Source organism: Protobothrops mucrosquamatus, unplaced genomic scaffold, assembly GCF_001527695.2.
Source record: "Protobothrops mucrosquamatus isolate PMUCROS unplaced genomic scaffold, P.Mucros_1.0 scaffold750, whole genome shotgun sequence".
In the NCBI taxonomy this organism is placed as follows: domain Eukaryota; kingdom Metazoa; phylum Chordata; class Lepidosauria; order Squamata; family Viperidae; genus Protobothrops; species Protobothrops mucrosquamatus.
In genome coordinates, this window is record NW_015387021.1 from 207,106 (window position 1) to 220,816 (window position 13,711).

The 13,711-nt window shown below is 37.8% G+C and overlaps 1 protein-coding gene across 1 annotated transcript in view; it reads right to left on the reverse strand.

Moving 5' to 3' along the window:
• Positions 1-372: 372 nt before the first annotated feature.
• RASGRP3 (RAS guanyl releasing protein 3) overlaps positions 373-13,711 on the reverse strand; it is a 30,315-nt gene continuing 16,976 nt past the window's right edge. Inside the window, exons 9-16 of the mRNA XM_015818491.1 lie at positions 13,285-13,362; positions 10,282-10,395; positions 8,412-8,527; positions 6,665-6,812; positions 6,351-6,387; positions 4,920-5,045; positions 2,668-3,020; positions 373-1,245 (exon numbers count right to left, since the gene is read on the reverse strand). Coding sequence (XP_015673977.1) covers positions 1,237-1,245; positions 2,668-3,020; positions 4,920-5,045; positions 6,351-6,387; positions 6,665-6,812; positions 8,412-8,527; positions 10,282-10,395; positions 13,285-13,362 — 981 coding nt within the window. The 3' untranslated portion in view covers positions 373-1,236. The remainder of the gene's footprint in view (positions 1,246-2,667; positions 3,021-4,919; positions 5,046-6,350; positions 6,388-6,664; positions 6,813-8,411; positions 8,528-10,281; positions 10,396-13,284; positions 13,363-13,711) is intronic.

A 13,711-nucleotide genomic window follows, 5' to 3' on the forward strand; every position in this document is an offset into this window, starting at 1 on the left:
TCCCTTATATTTTGCAACATAGAATAAGTTATGAATTGAAGTCACTCCAGTTATTTGGATTTAAATAGGCAGATTTCCATATTGTCAAGACAATGCTAATTTTATGATTTCAGAAGAAAAATAAATACCTTTGTGGCCATATCACAGATTAATACTTGTATTCTACATCTGTTGTGGAAAGAGTCTGTGCAACTTACAAGTTAGCCTACAGGATAATGAATGTTTCAAGCAGTTGGATTGCAAATAGCCTCTTTCAAAGGTACAGCACTGAGTAAAATGAGATATCAGAATGTTACTGAATCTCTAGGTAAGAATACTGATTCTGTCGGCTCTCATTTTCATTAAGTGTTCTATATATTATAAAGCATTTGCTATTTATAAAATCCAGTGTTTATTTCCAGTTTGCTAAAAGGTGTGAAAACAACAAAATGGCTCCAACAACCATGAAATTAAACATAATACATGTTTACATCATTCTAGGAAACAATGAAAGCAGACTTTTATTCTTCTTTAGCTTGGTGCTTTCCAGGTGTAGTTGGCTCTTAGCCATGCTGGGGATGATGGGAATTGTAAACTGCACTTGGCAGATATTAAGATTGAAGAAAGCTAGGCTAAATTACGCCACCTGAATTCCACAATCTTTCTATACCAAGTATATAATCTTATTTCATCCAGTTCTGTGAATTAAGTAGCAAACACACATTGTGGATTATCACAAACTGAATATAAAAAATTAGGTAGCTTCACACTTGTGGTGAGAAATAATACTTTTTTAGGAAAACCCTCAACCTAATAAATCTAATATGTGAATGCAGCCACGGGGGAACCTGAGCTCTTAGTTCCAGATTTCAGTTGTTTATGGGGGATGCCTCAGAATGTGGTAGATTGACAAAATTTGGATCCAGGAACTTTGGTGCTGATACTTCTATAAGCCAATATGATTTGGGTACTGATGGTTTTAATAGTGATAGATTCAGAGCCAGGATTTCTGTTGCTGGCAACAGAATTGCAGATGTTCTGCAGTTGTAATGTTTCTTTGTTTTGCATCAGTGCAAGATTGATCAAATTACTTGAGTGAGAAAATAAATAGTGTACTCTTGTCATTAAGCAACTGTCACCAGTGATAAAATCTGATGAATGTAACGTTGGCATGAAGTTCAGCCATATCCAGGCAATTTATAAAATATCACACAGTTTTCTTGAACTATCTTCTGACAGCAGATTTTCTGCAGCAGATCAGCAAGCCTATAATAAATCAAAGGAAACAATTCTCAGTGTTTTGTTTAGACGAGATTGACATACATACTTCAAGAGGAAAGACACAAAACCAATGGTATCACCAGGCTAGACTGTATCAGTTCAACATGCAGGGATTTGTGTTTAAGCTGCCTATGTTGTATGCTAACATTCATTTGCTGTTAGAGATAAGAATATGACTTTTATCTATTCACCTTGGCATGCTGATTTTCTATCAGCAGGAAGCTTTTAACATATGCACCCATTTAGTTTGAAATGGTAAACTGCATTAGGTAGCGTCTATTGTACTATTTATGTACAATTTATAAGGTTGCTTAACTCCATAGTGATTGTTGGCAGCATATGACACTGAAAACAGCATGAAAACAATATAATAGAAAAATATATTTGGACAAAGTAATGAGACATCCCCAGACATTTTCAGTGGCCTCATTTCGATGTTAAAACAGGTGGGGTAAGAATGTTGAGCCCTGTGGCATCCCACACTTCAGAAGCTTTAGGCACAAACTCTCCGTCCCACCAACATCAATAGCAACCAACCACAGACAAAGGAGAACTACCACAATATGGTACCCACTGTCAGATTCCACAGGTAATCAGGTATTAATTATCCCCTCTTGGCTTCACCAGTGATCATCAACAGTTATCACCACTGCTATCTCGCTAACATGTCCCAGTATGAAAAGTGATTGAGAAGGGTTTAGAACAGGGGTCTTCAAACTTGGCCCTTTTATGTGTACCTGGCTGAGGAATTCTGGGAGTTGAAGTCCACAAGTCATAAAAGGGCCAAGTTTGAAGACTCCTGGTTTAGATAATCTGATCCCTCCAGGATCATATGAAGCCCAGCCTGACTGCCCACAGTATTCAACAACTTTTTCTACAAAGAAATGGTTAGAAACTGTTCTGGACTGTTGAATCCAGCAGTGGTTTTCTGAGGAGAGAGCACACACTGCCTCTTTCAAAGACAGGCTCAACCATCACCTCCTCATAGAGACTGACACTATCACATTAGATAACCTTCAAACCGATCATTTTTATCTCAATTATTGAGTTCTACATATAAAATTTCTGCACAGCATATGTAATACAGTGGCCAGTCTCAAATACATTGTCATAATAAAGAGGGTATATACAGTAAACATATAATTCCATATATACATTACTTTAGCTAATGGAATATAGTTCCTGAAGATATGCAATAGTCTTTGTTGGTGACTATTTTACCTACTTAGTTATTAAGTTTATATGTTGCACTGATGTATATACCGTTCCTACTGTACATATATATGTCACCAACAAGGCATAATTTGTACTGTAGTTTACAGTTGCAAAAACAGTATATTAAAATTTATAGTATATTGAGAAGAAAGAATAGGGTTTTAAACCCCTAAGAATGTTATAGTTACAAACCTTGACTTTCTGTCTGTCTAGGAGAGTTTCTGTTCCATTTTGATCTATCACATGTACTGTTGTGTCCCTGTTGACTGGAATGTTAGATTTTTCGTTCTCCCATTTTGCAAAACCTTTATTCTTTCCAGATTTACCATGGAACCTGGATTTCATTTTGGGGAAAGTGTGTGATCCTGAATCACCCCAACCTGGTTCATTCCACAGTGGTTCTGTCTGAGTTGCTTGACTAGTGGTTACCCGCTGGAGATGAACTGAAATCTTCTGAGAGCAGCCGGTTACAAGCGTGATTGCTCTGCTGTCAAGATCCTGATTTTGTGGGGTTACAGTGGGGAATTTAAATACTTCATCTTGTACTGTAACATAACAAAGTGCAAATCAATTAAGTTAATGTAAAGTACAAATATGGAACAAATGCTGGTTAGATAGCAAATTAGTTTCAGCTAGGGAAAATGAAAACATCTCTGTAATTTTAAGTCTTCTTTCAGCCCTGGAAAGTGTATATCGCATGTGTAATTTAAACAATTTTTCCTTAAGGAATACATACACATTTCACATCCCACAATTTTGATATCAGAAATCAGAAAAGTTTTAATTAAATCAGAAAAGTTTTAGTTACTTCCACTATCTGGTTTATTCTAGAAGTGTGAGACTATAACTTTCAATATGACAAAACCTACAGTAAATACTGTACTTCTAGAGTACTGAGCATAGACTTGGAGAAAGCTGGTCTGCAATAACCAATAATTTAAATGTGTAACCTTTGATACATAATTCAAGAAACCTCCAAATTGTCAGCTTAAAAATCAAACACTTAAAGTCCTAGTAAGCAAATAATCCTACAAATTTCTTCAAGACTAGCTAATCTCACTTAATAATTTTACAAAGAATATCTTTCTTTCAAAACTATAAATAGGTCAATGTAGTCAATAGCATTAAATATCTTATGTTCAACCATGATTTGCATTTTCAATCTATTTTGAAGCTCCAGGTCTGCATCCATCTAATAGAAAAAAACTATTTTTTCAGACCCATGAAATGTTTTGCTATCTTTTGTTCTTTTCATTAAATTGGAAGATCACATTTATTTCCTAACTAAAGCAGAGTTGCACAAGTAGATTTGTATTTCATACTTTTTCTAATTGTCTTTTCACATCTGATAAAATCACATAATCAAAATCCAAGGCTGTAAAAGGTTTAATTGATAGGAAATTATCCTTAACATATCCTTTTAGGTTTCTTGAAGCATTTATAAGCTATCTTTCTGGCCATCCACGCAGATAGGGTTTCCTGAAAAAGGAAGGAGTGGGAACTGAACTTTCTTCGGTTTCTTTTCTTCCTTGAAAACATTTTGCTTCTCATCTAAGAAGCTTCTTGAGTTCTGAATGAGAAGTGAAACATTTTCAAGGATGACCCCCCGCCTGCCAAGAAAGTCCAGTTGCCTTTTGAAAAGCACCTTTGGGACAACCATGATCTGGATGATTGAGAATCTCCATAGACATTTTCCAAGGAAGTGCATTCTACAGCAATGTTACCTGTCTCTTATGTAAGACATTTTTAAGAGACTCTTCTGCTGATCTTAAGGTCTGAACAGATATGTTAAGATGGCTTGACTCTCTCAGAGACTTCCTAACAATTTAAACTTTTCAAAGTGAAAGCCAGTATTTTAAACCACCATTTCCTTGACCTTTCCAAAAGAGATCCCTTCACACATCAGATAACTATGTTGGAAACTATTTGGGTGAACATAAGAAACACAAATAGTCAATTACTGTTGTGGCACAATTGACCCTCAACAAAAATTGAACTCTTTGTTTCAGATACTGGGCTTCATTTCAGGATACTTGCAAGCAACAGCTACACAAATCTTCTCATACCCACAGCAAGAGTTTCATATGAAATGCAACAGTGATAATGAAACTTGTATATCATCTCTAAAAGACTCTTGAGTTGCTGTCAAGTATAGATGAGTGCTCTGGTATGGTGATGTATCCCTAGCCAGAAGTGGGAGAATTGGAATAATCAACTATGCAGATTGAGCCATGTGAATCTCATTGGGAGGGGATACCCCATTAAAATAATTTCAGGCTTTCTTAAGCAACTGTGAAAATAATAGGGTCCCTTAAATCATAACGAAAGCTGTTTATTTCACAAGGACAATAATTAGTGCATTCAAGACACTCATTTCAAATACTGTTGGAACATGAAAAGCGTGGGTTAAACAATCAGCCATGAGACATGGTGTTGTCTCTTACCTGCAGGCAGCGATGGACTATTGGGCAAAGAACCGTGACTGCTGTTCAGTGAAGTCCCCCTGGCAAATTTCCTACAAGCTAGAACTAGCAGATCTCTGCACTGTTTATGACAGTTGGCACCACAATCTGGAGTAAATCACCAGCAAGGGAATAAAGAATAGTTTTGGTGAACTGCTATGTCCAAAATAAGGTAGGCCAGCATAAACTTTGCATTTGTAAAACATTTTCAAAAATCAGAAGTAAAAACCCTAGATAACTAATATTATGTGCATGGCAATAGAACATGCAGTGTGGCCCTCAAGGGGGTGTAGGGCATATTCCTATGCTTATGAAATAATGGCTGGCATATTTGTTCTTTCCAACTTTTGGGCACATAATGCAGCTTGAATAGATTGCCAAAATGGTACAAATATTGCTGTGGAGAAAGTATGTTTGGAATCTCATGGGGAGATACTGGGGCAGCATGTAATATGGACTGAAGAAGAAGCTGGTAGAAAAAAGATTAAAAACTGATATATCTACTACTTCTTCATTCCAACTCTCACAGTCCCAAAGTATTTTTTTCTACAAAAAATAAGACTTATAGATTTATTCATCACTTTAAAATCTCTTTCTCACATTCCCACCGGTCTCAGAATATTAATTGCTTTCAAACAACCAGTTTCTCAACTGAATAAGTTCAGTTCATTTTCTGTACAAAAATATAAGCAAAATAGACAGCATTGCAAGGCAGCTAAAGTAAAGCATGTTTGAATCCCAGTTAATTTAATGGGAGTTTAAATGTTAGTAAGAGGAACCTGTAAAAATAGACCAACATAGGTAGTCTATCCTGTCAGTATTTTGACTGCCTCAACTATTAGACCATGTGACACCCTGCATGCTATTTCCCCTCTAAAATGCATTTTCCTAATCCTGACTACCAGCTATTTCTGCCTGTCATGGCTCCTTTATACTGCCAGATGTAATGTATTCAAGCATTATTAGTCTCAGCTGCAGGCTGTTGTTAGGGGAAGCAGCATACTATTTATATATGTTGAGAAAATTAAGTCAGGAAGTATTCTGCATGGACTCTAAAGCTGAGCAGAAAGGATTATGCTCCAATTTCTTAATAAGATTTATGGGCGAATGCTTAGAAAATTGCCAAGAGGCAGCCAGGCAGGTGAAAATGCCCCATTTTTCTGCTTCCCCCAAAGAACTAGTGGTCAGGAGTGGAATACTGGTTAAAAGTTATATGTTTGCAGCATAAAAATTGGAGTAAGACTAAACAAGGCTGTAATTCAGAAGCGTAGCAGTAGAGTAAGCATGCATAGGGATGGCATTAACCTGAATGCAAAAATGTACAGAATGGCATTTTACCAGCAATAAAAAGGCTGAATATTCAAAAAAAAAAAAAGACCTAGAAACTAAATGGCCATGCATGATTTACAGTACCTTTGCATCTGTAGCCTTGCTTGATTATACCCCAGAGCTGTAATTAAAGACAAAAGAAATAAAAAAGAAAGCCGGAAGGAACACAACCTCCTTATGAACGTAGTAACAATGGCTACAAAAGCACAAACAGGAAATTACTCCACTCAACACCCTTCCTGTTAGAAAGAACTATCCATTCAACTGTGAGACTTTGCCCTCACATTCCATTGCCTCCAAAATGAAACAGCACAGAACTGATTCGACAGGTCACAACTGTACTATTACTTATCCCTTAAACCCATCTTAATCCCCACATTCCATCATTGTATACTTACAAATCCAGCACAATGTTCACAGAAAGTTGGCTTAAGATAGGTCATCTCTTGGAAGTTATGTATAAAACCTGGTCCCATTTTACACTGTAGCTGTGACTTAGCCCTTAGAAAATATGCCATCATTTCTCCTTTGCTGATAAGACCATCCCTGTTTTTAAAAAAATAAAGTTAGGAAGGGGAAATGAGTCATCCCCATGCTATAGAAAACAACAGAATTCTGGCTCTTTTCCCAGGGGGTTGATCCCTCCAATTTCTGAAAGGCAGTACTTCAACAGATATGATTTCAAAACCTTCTGATACTTTTTTGGTCAAAAAAAAAAATTTCTAAGCAGAATTTTGCGCAGGAACATTCCTGCTGGCAGAGCTTTGGATCCAACCTTTCACATATTTTCCCCCCAAACACACTGATATTGGTAATGCTGACCATGAATTACCTATCCATATATTTTCCTTGGGGACCTAGGGGATCAGTGTTCAGACTGTGATTCATTCATCCATTTGTATGAAACGGTCTAAGAAAAAGTACTGTAAATGCAAAATGGGAATACAGGTAGTCCTTGACTTACATCCATCCATTTAGCAAATGTTCAAAGTTGCAGTGAAAAAAGTGACTTATGACCAATCCTCACACTTAACAACCATCGCAGAATTCCTATGGTCGTGTGGTCAGAATTTGGGCCGCTTGGCATCCAGCATGTATGTACAACAGATGCAGCATCCCGGGGTCATGTGATCCCCATTTGCAACCTTCCGCCAGCCTCTGACGAAGTCAATGGAGGAAGCTAGATTCACTTAATGACTGTGTGATTCATTTAATAACTGCAGTGATTTGCTTAACAAATGTGGCAAAAAAGTCATAAAATGGGGCACAAGTCACTTAGCAACTGCCTTGCTTAACAACACAAATTCTGGTCTCAATTGTAGTCATAAGTCGAGGACTACCTGTATAAATCATCTGTCCCTTGGAGCAGGGGTCCACAATCCCTGGTCTGTGGACCAGCACGAGTCCATGGCATGTCAGAAACTGGGGCATGCAAATAAGTGAATCCCCATCCATGGGATGCAAGTAGCACACAAAACCATACCCCCTCTGGTCCATGGAAAAACCACTGTCCATGAAATCGGTCCCTGGTGCCTAAAAGGTTGAGGGCTGCTGCCTTGGGGGACTGAGATGGTGACTGAGAAAGACTGGTATCAATCTTGACCACTATAGAAAAGCTGGAGATAATTTAAAAGAAATGAACACTGCAGGGTCGGTCACTGAGACCAGAGGTTTAGACTTTCGGGTTTTTGGGATTCGTGCTGGAGCCCATCTTCAGGGAATGTCTCTCTACTAGAATGTGCATCCTGCAACATTATCCTGGGACACACATATATATTCAGAAATTAAGATTGCAAATATGTACACATGTAACTCAGAATATGCCTGATTGAGAAAATTAGGATTTACACTTGATAAATGTGTATGTAAGTGGCAGGGCCTAGCTGGCTTGGCTGAGTTCCAAGTAAACTAAGCTAGGCATAGCAGGTTAGTAGTTGGAAAGAAGATCACCAGGAAATACCAAGGTTGAAAGTTACAATGGGAAATAAAAAGAGCCTCTTGGAGGAAGAAAGTATAAAACCCACCAATCCTTAGAAAGCCAGAAACTGAAGTGTGTGTGTGGGGGGGAGGGGGATTGAAGAATATCATTGCTCTTAAACGCGAATGAGGTTGCATTGAAAATAATACCAAGAGCAGGACACTTACTGATCTTTGTCTAATACACAGAATGAGTCCAGAAAAGGAAAATTTGCTGCTATACTTTCAAAGTCTTCTTGTGAAATATAGCCATCATGGTCATGGTCATAATTCTTAAAAACAGACTGAAGATGCAAGGAAATAAGAAAAAGAGAAGAAAATGTCAAATGATTATAGACAACAAAGCAGAGGGGGGTGCATCCTAAAATCAAAGCTCGGTATAGGTATAAATGCAGTTAAGAGCTGAATAAAAGAAGGTGCGGTAAGCCATGGCTAGTATTCCTTAATATTCCATCTTTATTATTTTTATAAGCAACTCACATCTGTGAGCATATCTAATACTCTTTCCTCCCCCTATTTTCCCCACAACAGCAATTCTGTGAGGTGAATTGGGATGACTGACTGGTGCAGAGTCATCCAGCAGGTTTTCATGGCTAAGGCAAGACTAGAACTCACAGTCTCCTGGTTTGTAGCCTGGTGCCTTAACCACTAGAGCAAACTAGTTCTTTTATGCATACCATAATTCAGACCAAAGTATCAAAAGACATCATAGGAGATGAAATTAGATACTTTTAGATCCTGGTCTAAAGAACCTTGAGCATCATCCCTACCTACATTGTGCCATGAGATAAAAAGCAAGAGATCAAAGCAGGAGAACCCATATTTTCTAATATAGGATTCATTCATAGTAACAATTAATTTTATTTATCAAATTTACATGGCCTCCCCTCACATACAAGGTGACTCTAGCAGCGTACAATATAAATATACAAATATAAAACAAAACAAAATATTAAAACCAATTAAAACAAATTATTAAACAAAAACAAGATTGTAAGAGGGTTAATTACATTAAATATGGGGCAATATTAGGCAAATAATAATTCATCCTAAATATGAGGCAAACTCATCCGGGCCTTCTGCCCAGCAGGCTCATCTATGCAACTTGCCCCAATTCAAGATCGAGTTCCTAATTTGATGCCTTTAAGACTGAAACTGGGCAGGAATCTTCCAGGAGTAGAGCTTTTTCAGGATGGCCTGGAGTCTGTGAAAGTCACTTTCCAGAAAAATGCTGTCTAGATTCTACACTGCACTCTTTAGGCACTAAACAAAAATTAGCTTCCATTAGGCTATGCTACAATGCTACAGTGCTACACAGAGAAGCTACATGCAACTATTTTGTCACCTGGAAATTTGGGAAGGTAAAGCAGTCAAAGTTGGGATAGTCAGTTTTCTGTCTGGGGAGCTGATTCTGAGTTCCATTGTTGTTAATTGATGGGACAGGAGCTTGGCAAATGCATAAATCAAATATCACATGTTTCAGCAGGCAAATTATGTGCATCTATAATAGCTAGCAGCCAGTTTGGTGCAGTGGTTAAAGGCACCAGACTAGAAAACACAAGTCTGTGAGTTTTAGTCTTGCTTTAGGCATGAAGTCACCTGGGTGACCTTGGTCCAGTCACTCTGTTTCAGCTAGGAAGGAAATAATAGCAAAGCAGTTCTGAGATCTTGCCTAGAATACTGCAGGGGAATCGCCAATAGTCCATCCTGACTTGAAGGTGCATATGTGCACATGCACGTGCCCGCACACATACACATCGTGTGTAATGACTTAAACGCTGGTTTTGCATATGAGGTTTCAGATTTGGAAATGCTACTGAAGGCCACGCTTGCTCGTGCATGCCCTAACATTTGTATTTAATTAAGTGCTATTCCACAGGTCCGTATGTAAAATTTAATTTTATACCACAACTACTGTATAGTCAATTAAGAATAATTGAATATGGTGCAGTGAATTGGAGAATATAGAACATTCATGCATTCATGAGATAGGTGAGAAGATAGGAAAATAAATTGGAATTGTACTGCCAATACTCACATCAACTAGCTTTTGAATATGTTTATTGATAACACTTGGATCAGGTTTTGGTATTACCCCAGATGCCCACTCGAGGGGTACTCCTGGCTTAGTAGGGGTTGTTGGCGAGGTAGGCTGCGGTGAAAGAAAGCAGAGAAGTATTTTTTAGTTTTCAGTATGAATAAAGTGCAGCAGCAACTGATTTTCTGGAAGATTTCTGAAGAGCTTTTTTTTAAAAAGTATACAGAGAGAGAGAGACACACACACAAGCCAAAGTTACAAATTAAAGAACTAAATTTTGCATAATAGTTCTTTCTTATTCAGTCTCTACAATTGGGATGGGGCCACAAGGATCATCCAGTTTAATCTTCTGCACTGTGAAGTGTTAATACCACTTTACAATGCTTTGGTAAGGCCACACTTGGAATACTACATCCAGTTTTGGTCACCACAATGTAAAAAAGATGTTGAGACTCTAGAACGAGTACAGAGAAGAGCAACAAAGATGATTAGGAGACTGGAGGCTAAAGCATATAAGGAACGGTTGCTGGAATTGTCTAGTTTAATGAAGAGAAAGACGAGGGGGGACATGATAGCAATGTTCCAATATCTCAGGGGCTGCCACAAAGAAGAGGGAGTCAAGCTATTATCCAAAGCGCCTGAAGGCAGGGCGAGAAGCAACGGATTGAAATTAATCAAGGAGAGAAGCAACCTAGAACTAAGGAGAAACTTCCTGACAGTTAGAACAATTAACCCAGTGGAACAACCTGCCTCCAGAAGCTGTGAATGCTCCAGCACTGGACGTTTTTAAGAAGAAACTGGACAGCCATTTGTCTGAAATGGTATAGGGTTTCCTGTCTGAGCAGGGGGTTGGACTAGATGACCTCCAAGATCCCTTCCAACTTTATCATTATTATTATTATTATTATTATTATTATTATTATTATTATTATTATTATTATTCACAATAAAGCCAATTAAACCAAACTTAAGGTGGTATCCCACCTCTTGAAAATCTCCAGAGATACACAACTCGTAACATCTGCAGATAGGTAGTTCCACTGTTGTACAGAGTCTACTGTCAGGGACTTTTTCCTTATTATTAAATGAAATTAAGGTCCCTGCTACTTGTATCTATTATTTCTGTTTCTAGATTCTATGACCATGGACATTTCATATCTTCTTTTATATACAGCCTTTTATATGCTCCAACAGTGACGTAATGTTTATAATGCTTTTAAAAAGTGTCTTTTTTATTAAGATGTGTCATAAGAAATTACATTTCTGAAATGTAACAGCAATCACCAAGATGTAAGACAGATGTGGGAAGGTTGTGTGGGAGAATCCTTGCTCTAGAGCAGGGGTGTCAAACTGCTGGCCCGCGAGCCGGATGCATCATGCCAAAACTGCACCCACCCCATTGCCAGCAATGGGAAAAAAGTCGCAATACGTTGCGATACATCACATGACATCACGAATTTGACACCTGTGCTCTAGAGAATTAATGAAATGGAAGGAGAATTCTCTTGTTAAGGGCTTTTAGAATTAGCAATCTGGATTAAATCCAATAGAAAGGGCATATTGAGCCTCTAAAAAAAATTCAAAAATAGAATGAAAAAATAAAAATAAAATAGTAGGATATGGCTGTATGGAGATAACCTAGTTCCTGTTGGTTTTAATGGGAACCGATAACAGCAAATGTTCATAATGAGTTTAAATCCATTTATCACTGCCTTAATTACAATGAACATCATCCATAGGGGAAAACCCAGAATTTTCCATCCATAGCTGGCAGGGCTCCTCCCATCATGAGAAATAGAAGACTCCTGCTGGTGAAGTGGACAACCTGGTAGCTTTGTTGATTGCCCCCTCTTTCCTATCTCATCTTATGCCTCGTTTCCATTGCTCCAGTGGAACTGGAAACTTTCTGGAACAATGAAGGAAGAGGTAGCAGCAGGACACAAGGGGTGTGGCAAAGGTTATCTTTCCCCACTTTGAGTTGGAGAAGGATGTGGAGCAGAATTCCACCAAAAGAATGATTTCAGCACTGGGAAAAAAGCTAGATCCTCTCCGATGCATGATTTCACTGCAACGTGTAACTGATTTCTCTTCTGCCAATCGAATGGGAAAACCAATAGAAGAGCAAGTGAGAAGGTCACTTTTTAATTACTAGAGGTGCGCTAAAGATGCTCCAGAGCAAAATTCCAGAAAAAAAATAGCTGTTTTAAAAAACTGTAAACAGATATTAAGATCATATGTCTGCCTTAGAGAAGCATTTTTTAAAAAAACTAAATCCAAACCGTTGCATTGCAAATACAATTAGCAAGGTACCTTCCATGCTTTGTTCCCAATAGGGCCTTAAAATTTTAGCAACTCTGAGACTATCATGCAAACCTTTTGATTTAGGCTATGTACCAACGGAGTCTAGAATGATTCTATAATGATAGGAAAGTCATGGATGAAATACATGGTCAACTTGACTTCTTGTAAAATTCCTTGAATAAGGCAGGTTGATCAAACAATAAAACTCTTGTTTGGAAACCCTATACAGTACATTGTTCAGTATTTTATCTGAATATGACACTTTATTTGCTGGCCCCCCCAGGCTTTTTACAGCTAGAAAGAAGAAGCAACTTCAGTAATCACTTTTTCTTATTTAATCATTTCATGTTCACACCAATCAAAAAGCTGTCTGAGGTAGATCAGCCCAGGCTGAAACAAAGGAAACTTTATATATTACCAATGTAGGCTGCCTTTGACAGGTCACAAGCTATACAAATGCATGGAGTCACAAGTGGGTTTACTGTAAAGCACACTGTTGTGGCTTTCAGCCATGGGATCTCCCAATCCAGAAATTATTGTTGAGAGGTAAGAACACTCTTTCACATTTTTATCAAGGAAAAGCAAAGCATGATTATTAAAATAGACAAATCGATGAATGTTAACACAAAAAAGTAGATTATGACTCACTGCTCCATAGTGTTATATTTACTCTTACACTAGAAAAAAAATGACCAAACTTACTGATTTAGACGTTCTAGGTTCTAGCACCAGTGAAAGCTTATAAATATCATCTTCTGTGTGGTAGAGATCCAGTGAAAGCTGAAAGTCAAATAAAAATAAACGTAGTATATATTAATTACTGCAACTAATCTAATACATTTGAAAAAAAACATAAATAAACTTTAATAGTTGTTTCAGTTATAGGAACACCACTCTTAAAAGAAGCAGTTGGGGGCAGTTCATCCCTTTTCACTCATGACGCATTTGCCGTGGTTCAATGCATGAAACCCCTTCCCCCATGCAAAGTATGTTTGTAAATTTGAAGTATATTAATACTCCAGGAGGGAAGCATGACAAGAAACTGGGGGCTATTTTGTGTAGAAACTGGGGTGTGTATGTGTGATTTCTACTTAATAGTTGATAGTGTCATAATCACATGGTACTTCAC